At 43.4% G+C, this 19,718-nt stretch overlaps 1 protein-coding gene and 2 long non-coding RNA genes across 3 annotated transcripts in view; 1 reads left to right on the top strand and 2 right to left on the bottom strand.

Moving 5' to 3' along the window:
* Positions 1-6,162: 6,162 nt before the first annotated feature.
* Positions 6,163-9,050, top strand: LOC115156607 (uncharacterized). Its single transcript, XR_003868295.1, has 2 exons — positions 6,163-6,457; positions 7,633-9,050. It is a non-coding gene; the product is annotated as an uncharacterized LOC115156607 (long non-coding RNA).
* Positions 6,337-7,897, bottom strand: LOC115156608 (uncharacterized). The gene is made up of 4 exons (XR_003868296.1): positions 7,829-7,897; positions 7,623-7,727; positions 6,831-7,480; positions 6,337-6,376 (listed from the first exon to the last, which is right to left on the bottom strand). It is a non-coding gene; the product is annotated as an uncharacterized LOC115156608 (long non-coding RNA).
* LOC115156604 (ATP-dependent zinc metalloprotease YME1L1) overlaps positions 8,027-19,718 on the bottom strand; it is a 79,964-nt gene continuing 68,272 nt past the window's right edge. Inside the window, exon 18 of the mRNA XM_029704103.1 lies at positions 8,027-8,192. Within this exon, the coding sequence (XP_029559963.1) occupies positions 8,142-8,192 (51 nt within the window). The 3' untranslated portion in view covers positions 8,027-8,141. The remainder of the gene's footprint in view (positions 8,193-19,718) is intronic.

The raw sequence follows: 19,718 nt of genomic DNA, 5'->3' as shown, positions 1-19,718 counted from the left end.
ATCATTTAAAGTGACTCTGATTAATCACAAATAAAGTTCAGCTGTTCTAGTAGGATTTTCCCGACATTTTCTTAGTTGCATCTCAGAGCAAAAGCCATGGTCCGCAGAAAGCTTCCAAAGCATCAGAGGGATCTCATTGTTGAAAGATATCAGTCAGGAGAAGGGTACAAAAGAATTTCCAAAGCAATACATATACCATGGAACACAGTGAAGACAGTCATCATCAAGTAAAGAAAATATGGCACAACAGAGACATTACCAAGAACTGGACGTCCCTCCAAAATGTATGAAAAGATGAGAAGAAAACTGGTCAGGGAGGCTTCCAAGAGGCCTACAGCAACATTAAAGGAACTGCAGGAATTTCTGGCAAGTACTGGCTGTGTGCTACATGTGACAACAATCTCCCGTATTCTTCATATGAATGGGCTATGGGGTAGGGTGGCAAGACGGAAGCCTTTTCTTACAATGAAAAACATCCAAGCCCGGCTGAAGTTTGCAAAAACAAACATCAAGTCTCCCTAAAGCACGTGGGAAAATGTGTTGTGGTCTGATGAAACCAAGGTTGAACTTTTTGGCCATAATTCCAAAAAGTATGTTTGGCGCAAAAACAACACTGCACATCACCCAAAGAACACCATACCCACAGTGAAGCATGGTGGTGGCAGCATCATGCTTTGGGGCTGTTTTTCTTCAGCTGGAACCGGGGCCTTAGTCAGGGTGGAGGGAATTATGAACAGTTCCAAATACCAGGCAATTTTGGCACAAAACCTTCAGGCGTCCGTTAGAAAGCTGAAGATGAAGAGGAAGTTCACCTTTCAGCACGACAACGACCCAAAGCACACATCCAAATCCACGAAAGCATGGCTTCACCAGAAGAAGATTATCGTTTTGGAATGGCCCAGCCAGAGCCCAGACCTGAATCCAATTGAACATCTCTGGGGTGATCTGAAGAGGGCTGTGCACAGGAGATGTCCTCGCAATCTGACAGATTTGGAGCGCTTTTGCAAAGAAGAGTGGGTAAATATTGCCACATCAAGATGTGCCATGCTAATAGACTCCTACCCAAAAAGACTGAGTGCTGTAATAAAATCAAAAGGTGCTTCAACAAAGTATTACTTTAAGGGTGTGCACACTTATGCAACCAGGTTATTATGAGTTTTTTTTTTTCTCCCCTCAAAGATTTCAGTTTGTTTTTCAATTGAATTGTTCACGTTATAGGTCACATTAAAGGTGGAAAAAGTTCTGACATGATTTCTTTGTCTCATTATTTTACATCACAAAAACCTGCCATTTTAACAGGGGTGTGTAGACTTTTTAAATCCACTATATATATATATATAAACACGCAATAAATGGCTTATGCTTAGAATTAAGCAGTTTTACACACAAAGATATACACACAAAATAACCTGAAGATCCACTGACTGATTGGCTGATTACACAGACAAAACAAAGATACCTTAATCCCATAAAGATAACAGACTCATTCCAAGATGTGGAGATGAGGATGTATTGATGAGATACTCACAACAGACATAATAGGGAACAATTATCCAAAGATAGAGGGATCTGTCAAGCCAAAGTGGCGACTGGTGAAGCAGAAGGGTGAAGAGGAGATCCTGTATAAATAAATAGGTATATGACACTATAATAATAAACATCTAATATGGCTTTATTGCTGTAACTAGATAGAGGGGAGAACAAATAGACCACATGTGACAGAAACATCTGATATGACTTGCAGAGAAGATACTTTACTGAACTCAGAATAACTAAGTTACAGCAAGACGAAACTTTGCTCCTACCTCTAATACGAATATAAGATAACATAGCATTTATTGTATTTTTTTTTACATTCATTTTCTTTGCATGTTAACTCCATACAGGATATAAAAACAACCGATAATACACAAAACAAACTAAGGGAAATGGGGAATGTACATGGGACTATACAAATGATTTCAAATCAATATAGCAGTAAAGTATCTTTCAATCTGTACATTAGACAGTCCTTCTTTTTGGATTCTAACTGCCATTTTGTGGCTTTTTCTACACTGATTTCTCCCTTATGACTGACAGCATTCTTGACAGGGGCATCATGTGAGTCATGTGACCAGTATCATGTGACTCACCAGTGTTCAGTACTTTGGGGAGGATGGAGAAAGGCAGAAAGCAGAGGAATTCACTCCAGCACACACTCAGTAAGTAAACAAACATTCATTGCTTCTCTATTAGAAAAAAATGTGAATTGTAATTTCAGTTTACTTCCTTCATTGACCTAATTGAAATGCAATGACCCCAACCCTGATACACAGTAATTAAACTGGCATTAGAGTAGTCCGTGGCATTGACTAATTCTGGAATTGTATAGAGAAGAGGTACAAATGTATTTGACAGGGACTCCAATGGTAGAGCATGGCACTTGTTACGCCAAGATAGTGGGTTTGATTCCCGGGACCACCCATACTTAATGTATGCATGCATGACTTTAAGTTGCTTTGGATAAAAACATCTGCTAAATTGCATACAGTATATTATACAGTATATTACTATATAATATAACATACATTGCACCAGATGTTAACTAAAAGGGTTGTTTTCATCTGCAACAGATTTTCAGCTGCAATTTCAGAAGAAACAGTGATGAATCAATAGGATTGAGAAAACTGTGTGTGTAGTAGATTAAGCTAAACCTTGTGAAAATTAATAATTAACATGTAAACACACACCGACATGTTGACAGTCTTAACACATAGCCGCACTGTTGTTTTAAAGATACAGATTTGGAGTTGAGTGCTTGACAATAGCGAAATTGCTGGGATCTGGCTTTTGTTTGGTTAAGATTTCGATTTAAAAATAAATAAAAGACAGAAAATATGTGAATTTCCCTGGAGTGTGTGCCGCCATCCTTATCATAAATAAAGCTTAAAGATACACACACAATTCATACGTTACGAGATATACAGTGCCTTGCATAAGTATTTAGAGCCCTTGCATTTCTTCACATTTTCTTGTGTTACAAAGTGGGATTAAAATGTATTTAATTTCAATCTTAATTAAAATAGGCTTGCCACCTGGAAGCATTTATTTCTGGACATGAAGTGCAGCACCTTCATCACGCAGTGAAACGCCTGCCATTAAAAAGTACAAACAACAACAAATACAAATCCAGGTTTTAACAATGTTATTTGCTTGGCAGTTACAGCATTTTTTGGGGCTTGGCACATTTCGTTTGGGATAGCAACATCCAAGAAAGTCTATTTATTGTTATCATTACTAATAATCAAAGTCCAAAGATAGAGGTCTCTCAACTGTATTATCATAATTAGAGCTAGGGTCTGCTAAACTACTGTATGACCTCTAGTGACCTTTGAATGACCCCAGACTGTCCCATCATGGTGCAGTTGTTCAAGGACCTCACCAGCTCCGCTGCGCTCAGCTCCTGCCAGCTGATGAAGTTGTGAAAGTGAACTCCCGTTTTTCGTTTTCGTGTGTGTGTATGTGTGTGTGCGTGTGTGTAAGAGAGATAGAGAGATGTAGAAAAAGAAAGAGACAGGTGAGGGGTGGGATATCAACACAGGTACACACACATACTGTACTGTTATTCAGTCCTGGTGATCAACAAGGGCCTGTGTGAGTGCAGGCTTTTTTTTTCTTCAGCCAAGCAGTAGCACACTTGATTCTACTACTCAACTAACCATAGTCTGGGTATTGCCTGTGCTGGAACAAAAGACTGCAATCATAAACCGGCCCTTGCAGGGTGAGACTGCCCACCCCTGCTGTACAGTGCATGCAAAGCGTACATCTACTGTACTCCCTACATTGTACATTGTTCTCAGCCTACCTGTCCCATGTGGTGAAGGTGCCTCTCTAGGTGGAGATGGACAGGGCCTCCATCTGACACATATGTAAACCTGAATCAACAACAACAACAACAACTAGGGAGAGACAGAGAGAGTGAGAACATACACATTGTTTACATCAGTAAGTGTGCATTTGTGTGTTTGTGGCAGAAGTGACAGAGAAATAGGGATTCCCAGCCCCAAAATCAACCCCTGGCCCACCAACCTCAACAAAAACCTGTACACCCTGCAGCTCTCCAGGGCCCGAAGTGCCTACCCTGCCCTAGCCCAACCTCCACAGAAACACACACACATAAACCCCCCAAGGGTTTGGAAGCCACAGTCAGCTACATTGCGGTGCCCCTGGAGCAGTTTAGGGGCCTAGCTCAAGGGTAAACATGAGTACAACAAAGGTACAACGTCGAGAATCCCACCAGATTTGTTTCTGTCAGAATTGATGAACTGGTTCCTTTTAAATCCAATGCAGTGACCCTGCCTATAGGCATACCTATCTGGTTCCTTGTCAACACCGAAAAGGGTATAGAACCTAGGGTTATTTTAGGACCAGGGCCAGGCCATAAATAGGATTAGGAAAATCGTCCCATCAGCAGTGCTTGACTTCACACCGGAACTGAGTTCCAAAACCTCACATTTTCTACTGCTTGAGTTCCTAAATATAAAACGGTGCCGGCACCCAATGTGATAACTGGCACCTATTTCAGTCCACTGCCCATCAGCAGTGTGTGTGAGAGACTGAAACACTAACTGACATTTGTATGTCTAACGGTCAGTATTGATGAGAAAAGATTAGGCCTAGTTCTCTTTACGGGCCCTTTATCACAGTTGCAACACTCCAATCCATGTTTCTTCCTCACTCTTATACCGGACTTACACTGTAGAGCCTACCCAAACCAAACTGTCCTGGCTCAGATGTTTTATTTTTTACGTTGTTGTTTCTAGTATGGTTACAGCAACTATGGTGGACCTATAACCTGGCCAGCCCAGTAGAGCTCAACTTGTCTCCGTTTGGCCCAGTAGTGTGAAAAAGTTGTAGTTGATCATTTAATGTCAATGATTGGCCAGGGAGATCTCAAACACATCTATAACTCAGTCTCTGATTCGCCTATTAGCCAAGAACAAAAAACAGAGCAGCCCTAGAGGACTGGAACTATATCAATCAGTGCATTCAGAATGTATTCAGACCCCTTGACTTTTTCCACATTTTGTTACATTACAGCCTTATTCTAAAATGTATTAAATTGGATTAATACACACAATACCCCATTTTTTAGTTGTCCATCGGGAAAGGTTCTCCCATCCCCACAGAGGAACTCTGGAGCTCTGTCAAAGTGACTATCGGGTTCTTGTTCACCTCCCTGACCAAGGCCCTTCTCCGTCGATTGCTCAGTTTGGCCGGGCGGCCAGCTCTAGAAAGAGTCTTGGTGGTTCCAAACGTCTTTAATTTAAGAATGATGGAGGCCACTGTGTTCTTGGGGACCTTCAATACTGCAGACATTTTTTGGGAGCCTAGCTCATTAGTACACCCTTCTGGTTGAATATATATCCATTGTATGTCTTATGATACAACAATTAATCGTGTTGAACAAATACCATCAAGGGATATGTAACAATTTACAATAACGAACATCTGTGAAAACCAATCCAGAAATATTTTAGATTGAAATACATTTAAAAAATATATCGTTGGTACATGTGTGTTAACTTACTTTCAGATTTTTTTGTACACTCACATGGCAATCATAGACTGAAATACTGAATTCTGGTGTGTGGAATAGAGAGGAGGTGGGTGCTGTGCGGATGGGAGGGTGTCACTTGGGTGCTGTGCGGATGGGAGCCTGTCACTTGTTTTCAACATGTAGTCAGTCTTGGAAGGTGGACTCGAAGAGGGAAACTGCAAAGTCCAGGCGCTGCTGCCCTCTTTGTTCTGTGTGTGTCACAGCTGTCGTTTTGAACAGACCAAGGCGCAGCGTGTATAGTGCTCATCTTCATTTATTTTAAGAGAACACTTAAACAAAATAACCAAACGACAAAACAGTCCCGTCAGGTACAATAACTAAACGGAAAATAACCACCCACGAAGCCCAAAGGAAAACAGGCTGCCTAAGTATGGCTTCCAATCAGAGACAACGAAAGACACCTGCCTCTGATTGGAAACCATACTCGGCCAAACATAAAAACGAAATATAGAAATAGAAAACTAGAACAAAATCCCCTAGAACCAAAAAACCCCAAGACACACAAAACAACCCCCCTGCCACACCCTGACCATTCTACTATGGCAAATGACCCTTTTCACTGGTCAGGACGTGACAGTGTGTTTACAGTGCTAGTGTTTTTAGCTAATCTGTGCAGCTCACATTATGTGCCCAGTATGATAGTTGTCTTGCTCTTTCTTAGAAGATAATGACAACATGAAAATAACAGTAGCTGATGTCATGAAAAGTTGGAGGGTGGTTGGTAATGGAGGACATCAGGTGGATCCATGTCTGGGTGTTAGGCAGAACCCCTAGGTCCTGGAGAACAGGAGCAGAGTAAAGGGAACCGGGTTGGAGACAGACGTAAACAAGAAAACACACAGGTTAAAGGATTATCAGGTATGTAAAAATACAGTTATTGAATGATTTAATTTAAATGTTTGATTAGACATGCAATAATGTTAATGGAAGACAGAAAAGAAAGGATGCCTGTCAAATGTTTTATGTCAGTGGGGTTGGTAAGGGATGGTCCCTGGTAAAGAGAGAGATGAGTTGAGAGAAAATCCAGGGTGGTGTCATGACGACTGGAGTCCTACACCTTAACAGTACCTACCTGGAAGTGACGGTTACTTAATGTGACCCAGTGGTTAGCCTTGAGATTGACTATTTGGAGAAACCACTGGGCCACTGTTGGTACTGCTGACAGCATGGTGATGCCGCCCACCATGAGGCAGCAAATACAAATAGTTATCATCTGAGATTTTATTTTCACCTTAACGGATGGTGACCCCAGCGAGAAGTGAAAGAGCATCAAGCTTTCCCAGGTATCACCTTCCTTTCTTCCTTCTTCCAAGCCAAGTAATTCGCCCGGATGTCAAAGCACTTGGTCCCCTTGATTCTCCTCCGGTGGCTCTCCTTTTTCTCAAGCGCCTTGTCCATGTTCAGTCTCACCTTGATTGATAAAAGAAATAAATGCAATTATTTTTCATATTATTACAAATACATCTCTTATATAGCTCTTGGAATGCCAGAAAATAAATAAACAGTGGACAATAATTTTGACGTGGTCAAAACCCTCCACATCCTTCTCAGTCCGTGCCTGAAGGTGATCCTCGAAGGCGTTCTGATCTGGTTCAACAACTTCCACCACATCAGGTGGCGTATCAGTGATCTCAAAGTACGTTATACAAAAATAGCAATAGAAAAAGACTAAGTCAATCACACATTTTTTATACTACAGTATAGGCAATCATTTTATATATAATTGCATTGTTTACCTCAGTAAACAGCTGCGGCTCCCGTCCATACAGCAGGTGATAGAGTGAGTACTCTGGAGGCCTGGACGATGCTGTTGTGTGCAAAGATAATTACCTTCAGGTTGTCCTCCCACCATTCCTAGAACCCGTCAAGGGACTTCCAAACCTGGAGGAGGGGGTAGGAAAGGGATATCTATTGACAATGGAAGATATTGACTTATCTGATTATGTACCATGGAAAAACAAAACTAATTGTAAAAAAAAGCCTCTAACTATTGGTGACAGAATTTAACCTATAACATCCGTACCTTGTTCCAGAGTTCACAACCTCGGTCACTCGAGATGACCTCAGGAGAACCATGGGTGTTGAAGATGTCCATCATCGCCTTGGAGGTGGCCTCGCCAGTCTGGTCCTTGATGGGTATCATACAAAAGAAAATACATTTTTGGTTCCCTTTTCATATGGGTTACAGAAGGGAATTTAGAGTTAAGCATGTTATCTTCCTTTACAGACCTTAATGGGTATTGCCTCCACCCACTTGGTAAAGTGATCGGTCGCCATCAGGCTACACAGGTATTCACCTTCAATGTGACAAATTGAAACATTGTTTTCCCTCTGATGACATTCATTGAAATCATAATAATTTCAGATATAATAGAATGTGATTGATAAACAAACTGTTATTTCACTTGCCCAGCTGTCCATATCCTTGACAATCCCATGCCAAAAGAAGTGTATGTTGATTTTGGCAATCATGCGCTTCACTCCGAAATGGCCAACATGCATCTCGGTATGGTCAGCATGCTCTCCTTCTCCTCAGTGAAAATCACCCTCCTGTGTTGCTGACAATCCTTCCCCCGTAGGTACATGTGATTGCCTAACAAGTTTGAAGACAAGAGTTGTTGAAATACTCAAGTCTAAGTAATTTTGCACGACTGCTTTCGATGTTTCTCTCCCCCATGGCTCTCTGTCTTTCATGCTCTTCCCACCTCTCACTTTCATCCTTTATTTCTCCCTCTTCCCCCCTCTCTCTTTGTCTGTGTGTCTGTCTAGCAAAGATACCTAGTTAAGGGCAGTTGGAATGACCGTAATTGCTTAGACCTATCCATTTGATTGATCAGAGTTAACTTATAGCTATATACCTCAAAAGGACAGACATAACTAAAAGTATAACTAGCAACTTCTAGATGACCAACTACCTAGATGGAAAACTGTTGTTGAAAAATGGTTGTTCGTGCAGTGCCTTTTCTTTCTTCATAGTACTTCGCCTGGTTGGAAAGATAAAATAACATCTCCTCAAGGGATGCCATTGAAGTGCAGCTAACGTTACATACAAACTGAAAGCTACAAAAACAATTATCTAGCTAGCTAATGTTAGCTAAACAAAACTTTCTGGCTAGCTAGCTGACTAGGCAGGCTGATGTAAGTAAACAAGTAACGTTAGCTAGCAATTTAAATCCAAAAACATCTTTGGATAGTATTCTTTGCAATGTTTCGGCAGTCCTGGGAACCCAAAAACCTTTTTTGCAGGGGGACACTGTTTGACATGACAGACTCTTTGATTTTTCATTTGTTTTCCATAAATGACTACTGTAGTGGAAGGATGAGACGGTGATAATACTCCTGACTGGCTGGCGTTCCCATGGAAGTCCTGGGGTCATTGACACCAGGAGAGGTGTGAAGACAGATTAAATGAATGTTAATGTGTGAATAAAATTCTCATGTTTGGATTGTTCAAGATTTCGTAAAGAGCTATGAATGTTGATATATTTTATTGCACTGTTCAGAGGGAGCGACACAAGAGTACACTCCTATTATTTAAATATATACTGCTCAAAAAAATAAAGGGAACACTAAAATAACACATCCTAGATCTGAATGAATGAAATAATCTTATTAAATCCTTTTTTCTTTACATAGTTGAATGTGCTGACAACAAAATCACACAAAAATAATCAATGGAAATCCAATTTATCAACCCATGGAGGTCTGGATTTGGAGTCACACTCAAAATTAAAGTGGAAAACCACACAACAGGCTGATCCAACTTTGATGTAATGTCCTTAAAACAAGTCAAAATGAGGCTCAGTAGTGTGTGTGGCCTCCACGTGCCTGTATGACCTCCCTACAACGCCTGGGCATGCTCCTGATGAGGTGGCGGATGGTCTCCTGAGGGATCTCCACCCAGACCTGGACTAAAGCATCCGCCAACTCCTGGACAGTCTGTGGTGCAACGTGGCGTTGGTGGATAGAGCGAGACATGATGTCCCAGATGTGCTCAATTGGATTCAGGTCTGGGGAACGGGCGGGCCAGTCCATAGCATCAATGCCTTCCTCTTGCAGGAACTGCTGACACTCTCCAGCCACATGAGGTCTAGCATTGTCTTGCATTAGGAGGAACCCAGGGCCAACCGCACCAGCATATGGTCTCACAAGGGGTCTGAGGATCTCATCTCGGTACCTAATGGCAGTCAGGCTACCTCTGGCGAGCACATGGAGGGCTGTGCGGCCCCCCAAAGAAATGCCACCCCACACCATGACTGACCCACCGCCAAACCGGTCATGCTGGAGGATGTTGCAGGCAGCAGAACGTTCTCCCCGGCGTCTCCAGACTCTGTCACGTCTGTCACGTGCTCAGTGTGAACCTGCTTTCATCTGTGAAGAGCACAGGGCGCCAGTGACGAATTTGCCAATCTTGGTGTTCTTTGGCAAATGCCAAACGTCCTGCACGGTGTTGGGCTGTAAGCACAACCCCCACCTGTGGACGTCGGGCCCTCATACCACCCTCATGGAGTCTGTTTCTGACCGTTTGAGCAGACACATGCACATTTGTGGCCTGCTGGAGATCATTTTGCAGGGCTCTGGCAGTGCTCCTCCTGCTCCTCCTTTCACAAAGGCGGAGGTAGCGGTCCTGCTGCTGGGTTGTTGCCCTCCTACGGCCTCCTCCACGTCCCCTGATGTACTGGCCTGTCTCCTGGTAGCGCCTCCATGCTCTGGACACTACGCTGACAGACACAGCAAACTTTCTTGCCACAGCTCACATTGATGTGCCATCCTGGATGAGCTGCACTACCTGAGCCACTTGTGTGGGTTGTAGACTCCGTCTCATGCTACCACTAAAGTGAAAGCACCGCCAGCATTCAAAAGTGACCAAAACATCAGCCAGGAAGCATAGGAACTGAGAAGTGGTCTGTGGTCCCCACCTGCAGAACCACTCCTTTATTGGGGGTGTCTTGCTAATTGCCTATCATTTCCACCTGTTGTCTATTCCATTTGCAAAACAGCATGTGAAATGTATTGTCAATCAGTGTTGCTTCCTAAGTGGACAGTTTGATTTCACAGAAGTGTGATTGACTTGGAGTTACATTGTATTGTTTAAGTGTTCCCTTTATTTTTTTGAGCAGTGTAGTTGATTAGATTAGAATCTGGTTTTGTTTTCCTTTCTTTGTCTTTTCCCTGCGCCATGTGTACCCGATTCGGCTAAATGTAATGCTATTAATAAGCTTGAAATGTTTTCCTATTATTTTGCATTGGTTAACCATTGTGATTAATGATATTTAGTACCTTCTGCTTTTCATGAATAAACAGGCATCGGTAAAAACAGCTACAACAAAAAGTTGATGCTCCACATAGGCCCTTTGATTTTTCATTTGTTTTCCATGAATGACGACTGTAGTGTAAGAATGAGAGAAGGTGACTGGCTGGCATGCAAAGCCCAGTATGATGACTGAATTACAATTTATTACATTGTCTGGATGGTAGACCATCTGTGGGCTATCACAAGGATCAAACATAACGTATCTGTGGCAATCTCTAAGGAGAGATGTTCTCATGGAAGTCCTTAAGTCACTGACGCCAGGGGAGGTGTGAAGAAAGATGAAAACGTGAATAAACAAAATTAATGTTACTGTGTGAATTAAATTGTCATATTTGAATTTTTCAAGAGTTCACAAAGAGCTATGAATTTGTATATATTTTATTGTGCTGTAAGTGCTATGGATTTATTGTTACACAGAATGTTATTTTGTTAATCGGGCAGCCGATAGTTCAAAGAGGGAGCGACACAAGGATGCGCTCCTATCATTTACAGTTGAAGTTGGAAGTTTACATAAACTTAGGTTGGAGACATTAAAACTCGTTATTCAACCACTCCACACGTTTCTTATTAACAAACTATTGTTTTGGCAAGTCGGTTAGGACATCTACCTTGTGCATGACATGTTTCCAACAATTGTTTACATACAGATTATTTCACTGTATCACAATTCCAGTGTGTCAGAAGTACACTAAGTTGACTGTGCGAATTGACATAATTTGAGTCAATTGGAGGTGTACCTGTGGATGTATTTCAAGGCCTACCTTCAAACTCAGTGCCTCTTTGCTTGACATCATGGGAAAATCAAAAGAAAATAGCCAAGACCTCAGAAAAAGAATTGTAGACCTCCACAAGTCTGGTTCATCCTTGGGAGCAATTTCCAAACGCCTGAAGGTACCACGTTCATCTGTACAAACAATAGTACGCAAGTATAAACACCATAGGACCACGCAGCCGTCATACCGCTCAGGAAGGAGATGCATTCTGTCTCCTGGAGATGAACGTACTTTGGTGCGAAAACTGTAAATCAATCCCAGAACAACAGCAAAGGACCTTGTGAAGATGCTGGGGGAAACAGGTACAAAAGTATCTATATCCACAGTAAAACGAGTCCTATATCGACCTAACCTGAAGGCCGCTCAGCAAGGAAGAAGCCACTGCTCCAAAACCGCCATAAAAAAAGCCAGACTACGGTTTGCAACTGCACATGGGGACAAAGATCGTACATTTTGGAGAAATGTCCTCTGGCCCGATGAAACAAAAATGGAACTGTTTGGCCATAATAACCATCGTTATGTTTGGAGGAAAAAGGGGGAAGCTTGCAAGCCGAAGAACACCATCCCAACCGTGAAGCACGGGGGTGGCAACATCATGTTGTGGAGGTGCTTTGCTGCAGGAGGGACTGGTGCACTTCACAAAATAGAGGGCATCATGAGGATTGAAAATTATGTGGATATATTGAAGCAACAAAATCAAATCAAATGTTATTTGTCACATACACATGGTTAGCAGGTGTTAATGCAAGTGTAGCGAAATGCTTGTGCTTCTAGTTCCGACCATGCAGTAATGTCTAACAAGTAATCTAACAATTTCACAACAACTACCTTATACACAAACACGTGTAAAGGAATGAATAAGAATATGTACATAAAAATATATGGATGAGCGATGGCCGAACGGCATAGGCAAGATGCAGTAGATGGTATAGAGTACAGTATATATATATGAGATGAGTAATGTAGGGTATGTAAACATTATATAAAGTGGCATTGTTTAAAGTGGCTAGTGATACATTTATTACATCCAATTTTTAATTATTAAAAGTGGCTAGAGATGAGTCAGTATGTTGGCAGCAGCCACTCAATGTTAGTGATGGCTGTTTAACAGTCTGATGGCCTTGAGATAGAAGCTGATTTTCAGTCTCTCGGTCCCCGCTTTGATGCGCCTGTACTGACCTCGCCTTCTGGATGATAACGGGGTGAACAGGCATTGGCTCGGGTGGTTGTTGTCTTTGATGATCTTTTTGGCATTCCATCAGGTGGTGTAGGTGTCCTGGAGTGCAGGTAGTTTTCCCCCAGTGATGCATTGTGCAGACCTCACTACCCTCTGGAGAGCCTTACGGTTGTGGGCGAAGCAGTTGCTGTACCCGGCGGTGATACAGCCCGACAGGATGCTCTCGATTGTGCATCTGTAAAAGTTTGTGAGTGTTTTTGGTGACAAGTCAAATTTCTTCAGCCTCCTGAGGTTGAAGAGGCGCTGCTGCGCCTTCTTCACCATGCTGTCTGTGTGGCTGGACCATTTCAGTTTGTCCATGATGTGTACGCCGAGGAACTTAAAACTTTCCACCTTCTCCACTACTGTCCCCTCAATGTGGATAGGGGGTACTCCCTCTGCTGTTTCCTGAAGTCCACAATCATCTCCTTTGTTTTGTTGACATTGAGCGTGAAGTTATTTTCCTGACACTGTAGGCCGTCTCGTCGTTGTTGGTAATCAAGCCTACCACTGTAGTGTCGTCTGCAAACTTGATGATTCAGTTGGAGGCGTGCATGGCCACGCAGTCATGGGTGAACAGGGAGTAGAGTCGATTTATGCCATGTTGCTGTGGGGGGAACCAGTCAAAATCACTTCGGCACTCATCAACTCTGGGGCTGATGAGAGCTTTATGGACGCTTCAGGGGGCCACCATGTTCTCCAAGCTAGACCTACGGAATGCCTACCACCTGGTGCTGATACGGGAGGGGGACGAGTGGAAGACTGCCTTCAACACGGCCAGTGGCCACTAGGAGTACCTGGTCATGCCCTTTGGCCTTACCAACGCCCCTGCTGTGTTCCAGGCTCTGGTTAATGATGTTCTCCGCGACATGTTGAACCGGTTTGTCTTTGTCTACCTCGATGACATCCTCGTCTTCTCCCGCTCCACACAAGAACACATGCTCCACGTTCGTCAGGTTCTCCAACGCCTCCTGGAGAAACAGCTTTTTGTCAAAGCTGAGAAGTGCAAATTCCATCGCTCCACTGCCCCTTTTCTGGGTTACATCATCACTGCAGGGAGCATACAGATGGATCCCAGGAAGGTGAGAGCGGTGGTGGATTGGCCCCAGCCCACGTCCAGAGTCCAGCTGCAGCGGTTTCTGGGCTTTGCCAACTTTTATTGCCGCTTTATCCAGGGCTACAGCACCCTGGCTTCCCCCTGTCTGCACTCACCTCTCCCAAGTTTCCATTCACGTGGTCTCCAGCTGCTGATCGGGCATTCCGGGATCTCAAACACCGCTTCACCACAGCTCCCATCTTGGTTCATCCTGACCCGTCCCGCCAGTTCGTGGTGGAGGTCAATGCTTGGAGTGGGGGCTGTCATGTCCCAGCAATCTGCCCTGGACCTCAAGTTGCATCCCTGTGCTTTCTTCTCCCTCTGCCTCAACGCCACGGAGAGGAACTACGATGTGGGGAATCATGAGCTGCTCGCAGTGAAGATGGCGTTGGAGGAGTGGAGGCACTGGCTGGAGGAGGTGGAACATCCATCCATCGTGTGGAACGACCATAAGAACCTGGAATATCTCCGCACCGCCAAGTGCCTCAATTCCAGGCAGGCTAGATGGGCCCTACTGTTCACCCTGTTCAACTTCTCCCTCTCCTACCGCCCGGGATCCAAGAACGTCAAGCCAGATGCGCTGTCATGCCGCTATAGCCCCACGACTACTACTCCAGAACCTGAGACCTTGGCAAGCTCCAGCTGGTCTCCTCCAACCTCTGCCTGTCCCTCACCGTCCCTGGTGTCACATCTCCCTGGACTTTGTTATGGGTCTTGCCCTGTCTGATGGCAACCCCGCCATCCTGACTGTGGTGGATCGGTTTTACAAAGCCTCCCACATCATTCCTCCCCCCAAACTACCCTCTGCCAAAGATGGCCCAGCTCATGGTGCAGCACGTCTTCCAGATCCATGGACTACCAGTAGACATGGTCTCCAACCAGGGTCCTAAGTTCTCGTCCTGGTTCTGGAAGGCGTTCCAAACATTGGGTCATCGGCCAGCCTGTCCTCCGGGTTCCATCCCCAGTCCAACAGTCAGAGGGAGCGAGCCAACCAGGACCTAGAGACTACTCTGCGCTGCCTGGTCTCCGCCAACCCCACCACCTGGAGCCAGCAGCTTGTGTGGGTCGAATACGCCCGCAACACCCTTCCCTGCTCTGCCGCGGGCCTATCACTTTTTGAGTGTTCCCTGTGGTATCAGTCCCCACCCCTCCCTGAGCAGGAAGAAGACGTCTGCATACTTTCTGCACAGATGTTTGTCCGTTGCTGTCATCGTACTTGGAGGAGAGCCCGGTCGGCCTTCCTCTAGACCACCTCCAGGTATCGGCGACAAGCGGATCGCCACCGGACCCCGGCTTCCTGGTATCATCTCGGGCAGAAGGTATGGCTGTCCACCCGGGATCTGCCCCTCCGGGGAGAATCCCGCAAACTCTCCCCCCGGTTTATCGGCCCATTTCCCATCTCCAAATTCACTAGCCCCTCTGCTGTTCATCTTCTGTTGAGTTACACTTTGTATACATCTTACCTTTCGTGTGTCCAGAGTTAAACCCATGTCTCACAGCCCTTTATCTCTTGTTTCCAGGCCCACCCCTTTCCCCCTCTCCAAGTGAGGTGAGGCATCTCCTGAAGGTTTGACCTCGGGGCAGGGGGTTCCAATACCTGGTTGACTGGGAGGCTTATGGCACAGAGGAGAGGTGCTGGGTCCCCGCCAGGCCTCATCGCAAATTTCCAACGCCGACACCCCGGTCAACCAGGTATACGCCCAGGTAGGACCCCAGGTGGCACCCCTAGAGGGGGGTACCGTCACACCCTGATCTGTTTCACCTATCTTTGTGATTGTCTCTACCCCCCTCCAGGTGTCGCCCATCTTCCCATTATCCCCCGTGTTCTCTGTTTGTCTGTTGCCAGTTCGTTTTGTTTGTGAAACCTAACCTAAGCGTTTGTTCCCCTGCTCCTGCCTGTTTCTTGCTCCTGTTTTCTAGCCCTTCTCGGTTTTGACCTTCAGCCTGCCCTGACCCTGTGCTGCCTGGCGTTCTGGTCCCTTTGCACCCTCCCTGGATTATTGCACCCTGCTTGCCTTTGACCTGTCATTTGCCTGCCCATTTTAGAAATAAACTTTTGTTTCTTCGACACTGTCTGCATCTGGGTCATACCTTAAACGTGTTACCTGCTAGTTATCTAACCTTTGAACCCAGGTACAGTCTCTAGCTAGGTCGCTGGTAAATTAGCAACTAGCTAGCCTCCTTTGTCAGCCCACTAACATGAGTGGTTCCAATTATAAGACTAACTTACTAGCTAAATTGTGATAACTAGCTATCTAACCCCTTTCACCTCTGGTAGCTAGCTATTAGTGTTAGAAAGTAATGTCCCGTGTTGCTCAGTTGGTAGAGCATGAGGCTTGCAATGCCAGGGTTGTGTGTTCGATTTCCATGGGGGACCAGTATGGAAAAAAGTATGAAAACGGATGCACTCACTAAGTGAGTCACTCTAGATAAGTGACGTAAATGTTAAACACAAACTATTATTATTATTAGCTAGCAGGGGATAACATAACTAGCTAAGCCTAAATGGCAGAAATCATGAGAATGATGATAGTAGAGTAATGTAGCTAGTGTCTATGCTAAATTGTCATAAATTCCTCTTCTTTCCCACATATTCCCATAAGGTCTCAGACTCCAGGATAGGAAAATGCTTATCAAGAAAGAAATGGATAAAGACACAAGAGGACCTTGAGACCCTATATTGTATTTTAAATAGTTATTATATTATCCATTTCTATTCTAACTTGTAATGTTAAAAAGGAGGGAAAAAGATACCCTGTTAATCTGAATTAGCTAGGCAACTCACTATACCAATGATAGGCTATATTTTAGAGTCACTGAAATTATTCCCAATGTTTGCACTTTCTTTTAAGGTCTATTTTTTTAAGTTATAAATATTGATAGGCCTAACTCATTAATAATGGTCAGTAGGTTTCCACTTTCTTTAAAGGTTGCAGATCTGTCATTCTCATTGAAAGCAAGTCTAAGAAGTCATAGATCTGTTCTATTTGCACTATTTATATGCTTCCTGTTCTTAAGTTTCATTGAAGTATTTTGACTTTCGGTTTTGTCCGCCAGCTTCAAACAGCTGAAAATACAATATTTTGGGTTATGGAAAATATATTTTGCAGTGGTTTAGATGGTGCAGTGACTCGACACAACAAGAGCTTGTTTTGTTACATAAACTGAAATTAGGCGAACTATTACAATTTTAGCAACCAGGAAATGGCAGAACAATTTCTGCATATTGCAGCTTTAAAAAGGTATATTTTCAGCAGTTATAAATGTTGGTAACTCATTTGTTAAAGGTCAGTGTATTGCCACTTTAAAATAAGGTATAATTTTAGTCGTTATAAATGATGATAACATCCTCTTTAAGCTTTATCATTTTACTGTTGACTATACTGCCAGGGTTGTTGTCAGTTGTCATCTTGTGCCCATTCGTTTGAACTCCACTCTTAAATCTGTAATTGTCAGCTCAAAAGAGGAGCCCACTGTGGTCTGCTCACCCAATGCTTGTAGTTCAAATGTGAATTCCATAAACTAGAATACCACCTCCGTTTTCAAATCACATAGAGGGCTTGGACAAACCAAAGCCCATGTAAGTCAGTTTATAACATTCCATCATTGGTTATTCTGAGAGTTCCTCAAATTGACATTGGCTGCGGCCTCAGGCCCTATGGTGCTAACCTCGGAAAAGTAATTCCAATTTCTTCTCCTTTCTCTATAACTAATAGGGATAGACCAAATGGCGCAGTTCTATGTAATTGTATAGCCATACAATCTATATCAATATCAACCATCAGACAGGGCCTGCAAACGCCTATTGAATGCAGCTTGTTTGAGTTGAAGTTTCCATGCGACTTAAAAAATTGTAAAGGCCTTGGGTTGATCCATCTGAACATTAAGAGCCTACTTCCTAAACTCGATTACATCAAGATCTGGGCTATGCAGTCGAATCCGGATATTCAGGTATTGACTGAAACTTGGATCTCTGGGTACATTCTGGACTCTGATATTAATATTGAGTGCTATCATGTGTTTAAAGCTGACAAAGAGGGTAGGTGGCCATTTTTTGAAACTGAAATCCATTTCCTTTGTCTGAACATTTGAGCTATGATCTTTAAGCCTTTGTCTGGGGAAAAATATATCCACAACTGTGAGAATACAAAAATCTAAGCCTCATCTCATCCCAAAGAGGGACTTCAGTGAACAGGCTTTTTTACATTTTACATTTTATTTTAGTGACCTTGATTCTTTTTCAGCTATCCCTGAACCTGATTTAGCTTTCAGCCTCTTTGCAGATGTCTTAAACTATTGTGGATAATCATGTTCCCTTCAAAAAATGTAGGGTAAAATGGTTGATCGAATGCCTGGTACACCCCGGAATTATCAGAATTTATTCATAAAAGAGATGATGCTTGGGTCAAGGCCAGGAACAAAGGCCTGGACTGGCAAGCTTTTAAGCAACTGAGGAATCATTCTGTAAAACAAATCAGATAGGCTAAATCTGATTATTATATAACCGCTCTTTCAGATTGTAATGGGAACCCGGCTAAATTCTGGAAAACTGTCAAATCCCTGAAGGGTTCGACTTCCTCCTCTCTGCAACAACCAATTAATTCAGACACAGGCCTCATTACATTATCTCTTTGAAAGAACTTCTAAGCCTATTCACAATGATATTGGGCTGGATGCTTATAGGGGCAACATGCTGAATGACCAGATAACTTAAAGTCAAAGCTTTTCTTTTAGGCTATTTACAGAAAAATAAGTCCTGGATGCTTTGCTATCAATATACAAGAAATCCACAGGGGCCAACCAATTGGATCTGTAAGAACCAACGCCGGAGATGAGAAGCAGGTACGGAGAGTTGACATTTAATTTACACAGACATGGAACAGGACAGGAACAGCGTCAGAACCGAGTAATACAAAGACATACGACAAATAATGCTGAGGTGGGGAACAGAACTGAGGAACAGACAGATATAGGGGAGAAAATAACCCAGGTGATTGAGACCAGGTGAGTGCAATGTATCGCTGATGCGTGTGACGAGGGAAGCAGGTGTGCATAATGATGGTGGCAGGAGTGCATAATGCTGGGCAGCCTGGCACCCTTGAGCGCCAGGGAGTGAGAGCCAGAGCAGGTGTGCTGAAGCATGCGGCGTCCATCAATGTTGGCTCCACAACCCACATTTTTATTGAACATTTTTATCAGGAAATTTTCCAGATGTATGGATATCAGCTCTTGTGCTGCCACTCCATAAGGGCAGGATAGTAGTGATCTTAACAATTATCGCACTATTTCAAGGCTTTCTTGTCTAGCGAAGATTCTCGAATCCTTGGTAAATGTACAACTTTGCTCTTTTTTATCTGAGAAATGTATTTTGAATGTAAATCAATCAGAGTTTAGGCCTAGGCATAGTACTATTAAAGCAACCACTTTAAGTTGTTAACGATCTTGTCAAAGCTTTACACACAAAAATTAAATGTGCTGCTTTGTTTCTGTAAACGTGTCAACAGCTTTTGATACTGTTGATTATGCTATTTTATTGAATAAGTTGTCCTCGATAGGCCTGAGCTCTGATGCCTGTTCTTGATTTCATGATTATCTTAGTGACAGATCTCAGGCCATCGTAATGGATGGGGGTTAGGTCTGAATTTCTTGAAGTACATAAAGGTGTGCCACAGGGGTCGATTCTGGGATCTGTTCTCTTTACTATTAATATAAACACCATT

This window comes from Salmo trutta, chromosome 21 (genome assembly GCF_901001165.1).
Source record: "Salmo trutta chromosome 21, fSalTru1.1, whole genome shotgun sequence".
Lineage (NCBI taxonomy): Eukaryota > Metazoa > Chordata > Actinopteri > Salmoniformes > Salmonidae > Salmo > Salmo trutta.
This window is presented reverse-complemented; position numbering and strand designations above follow the sequence as displayed.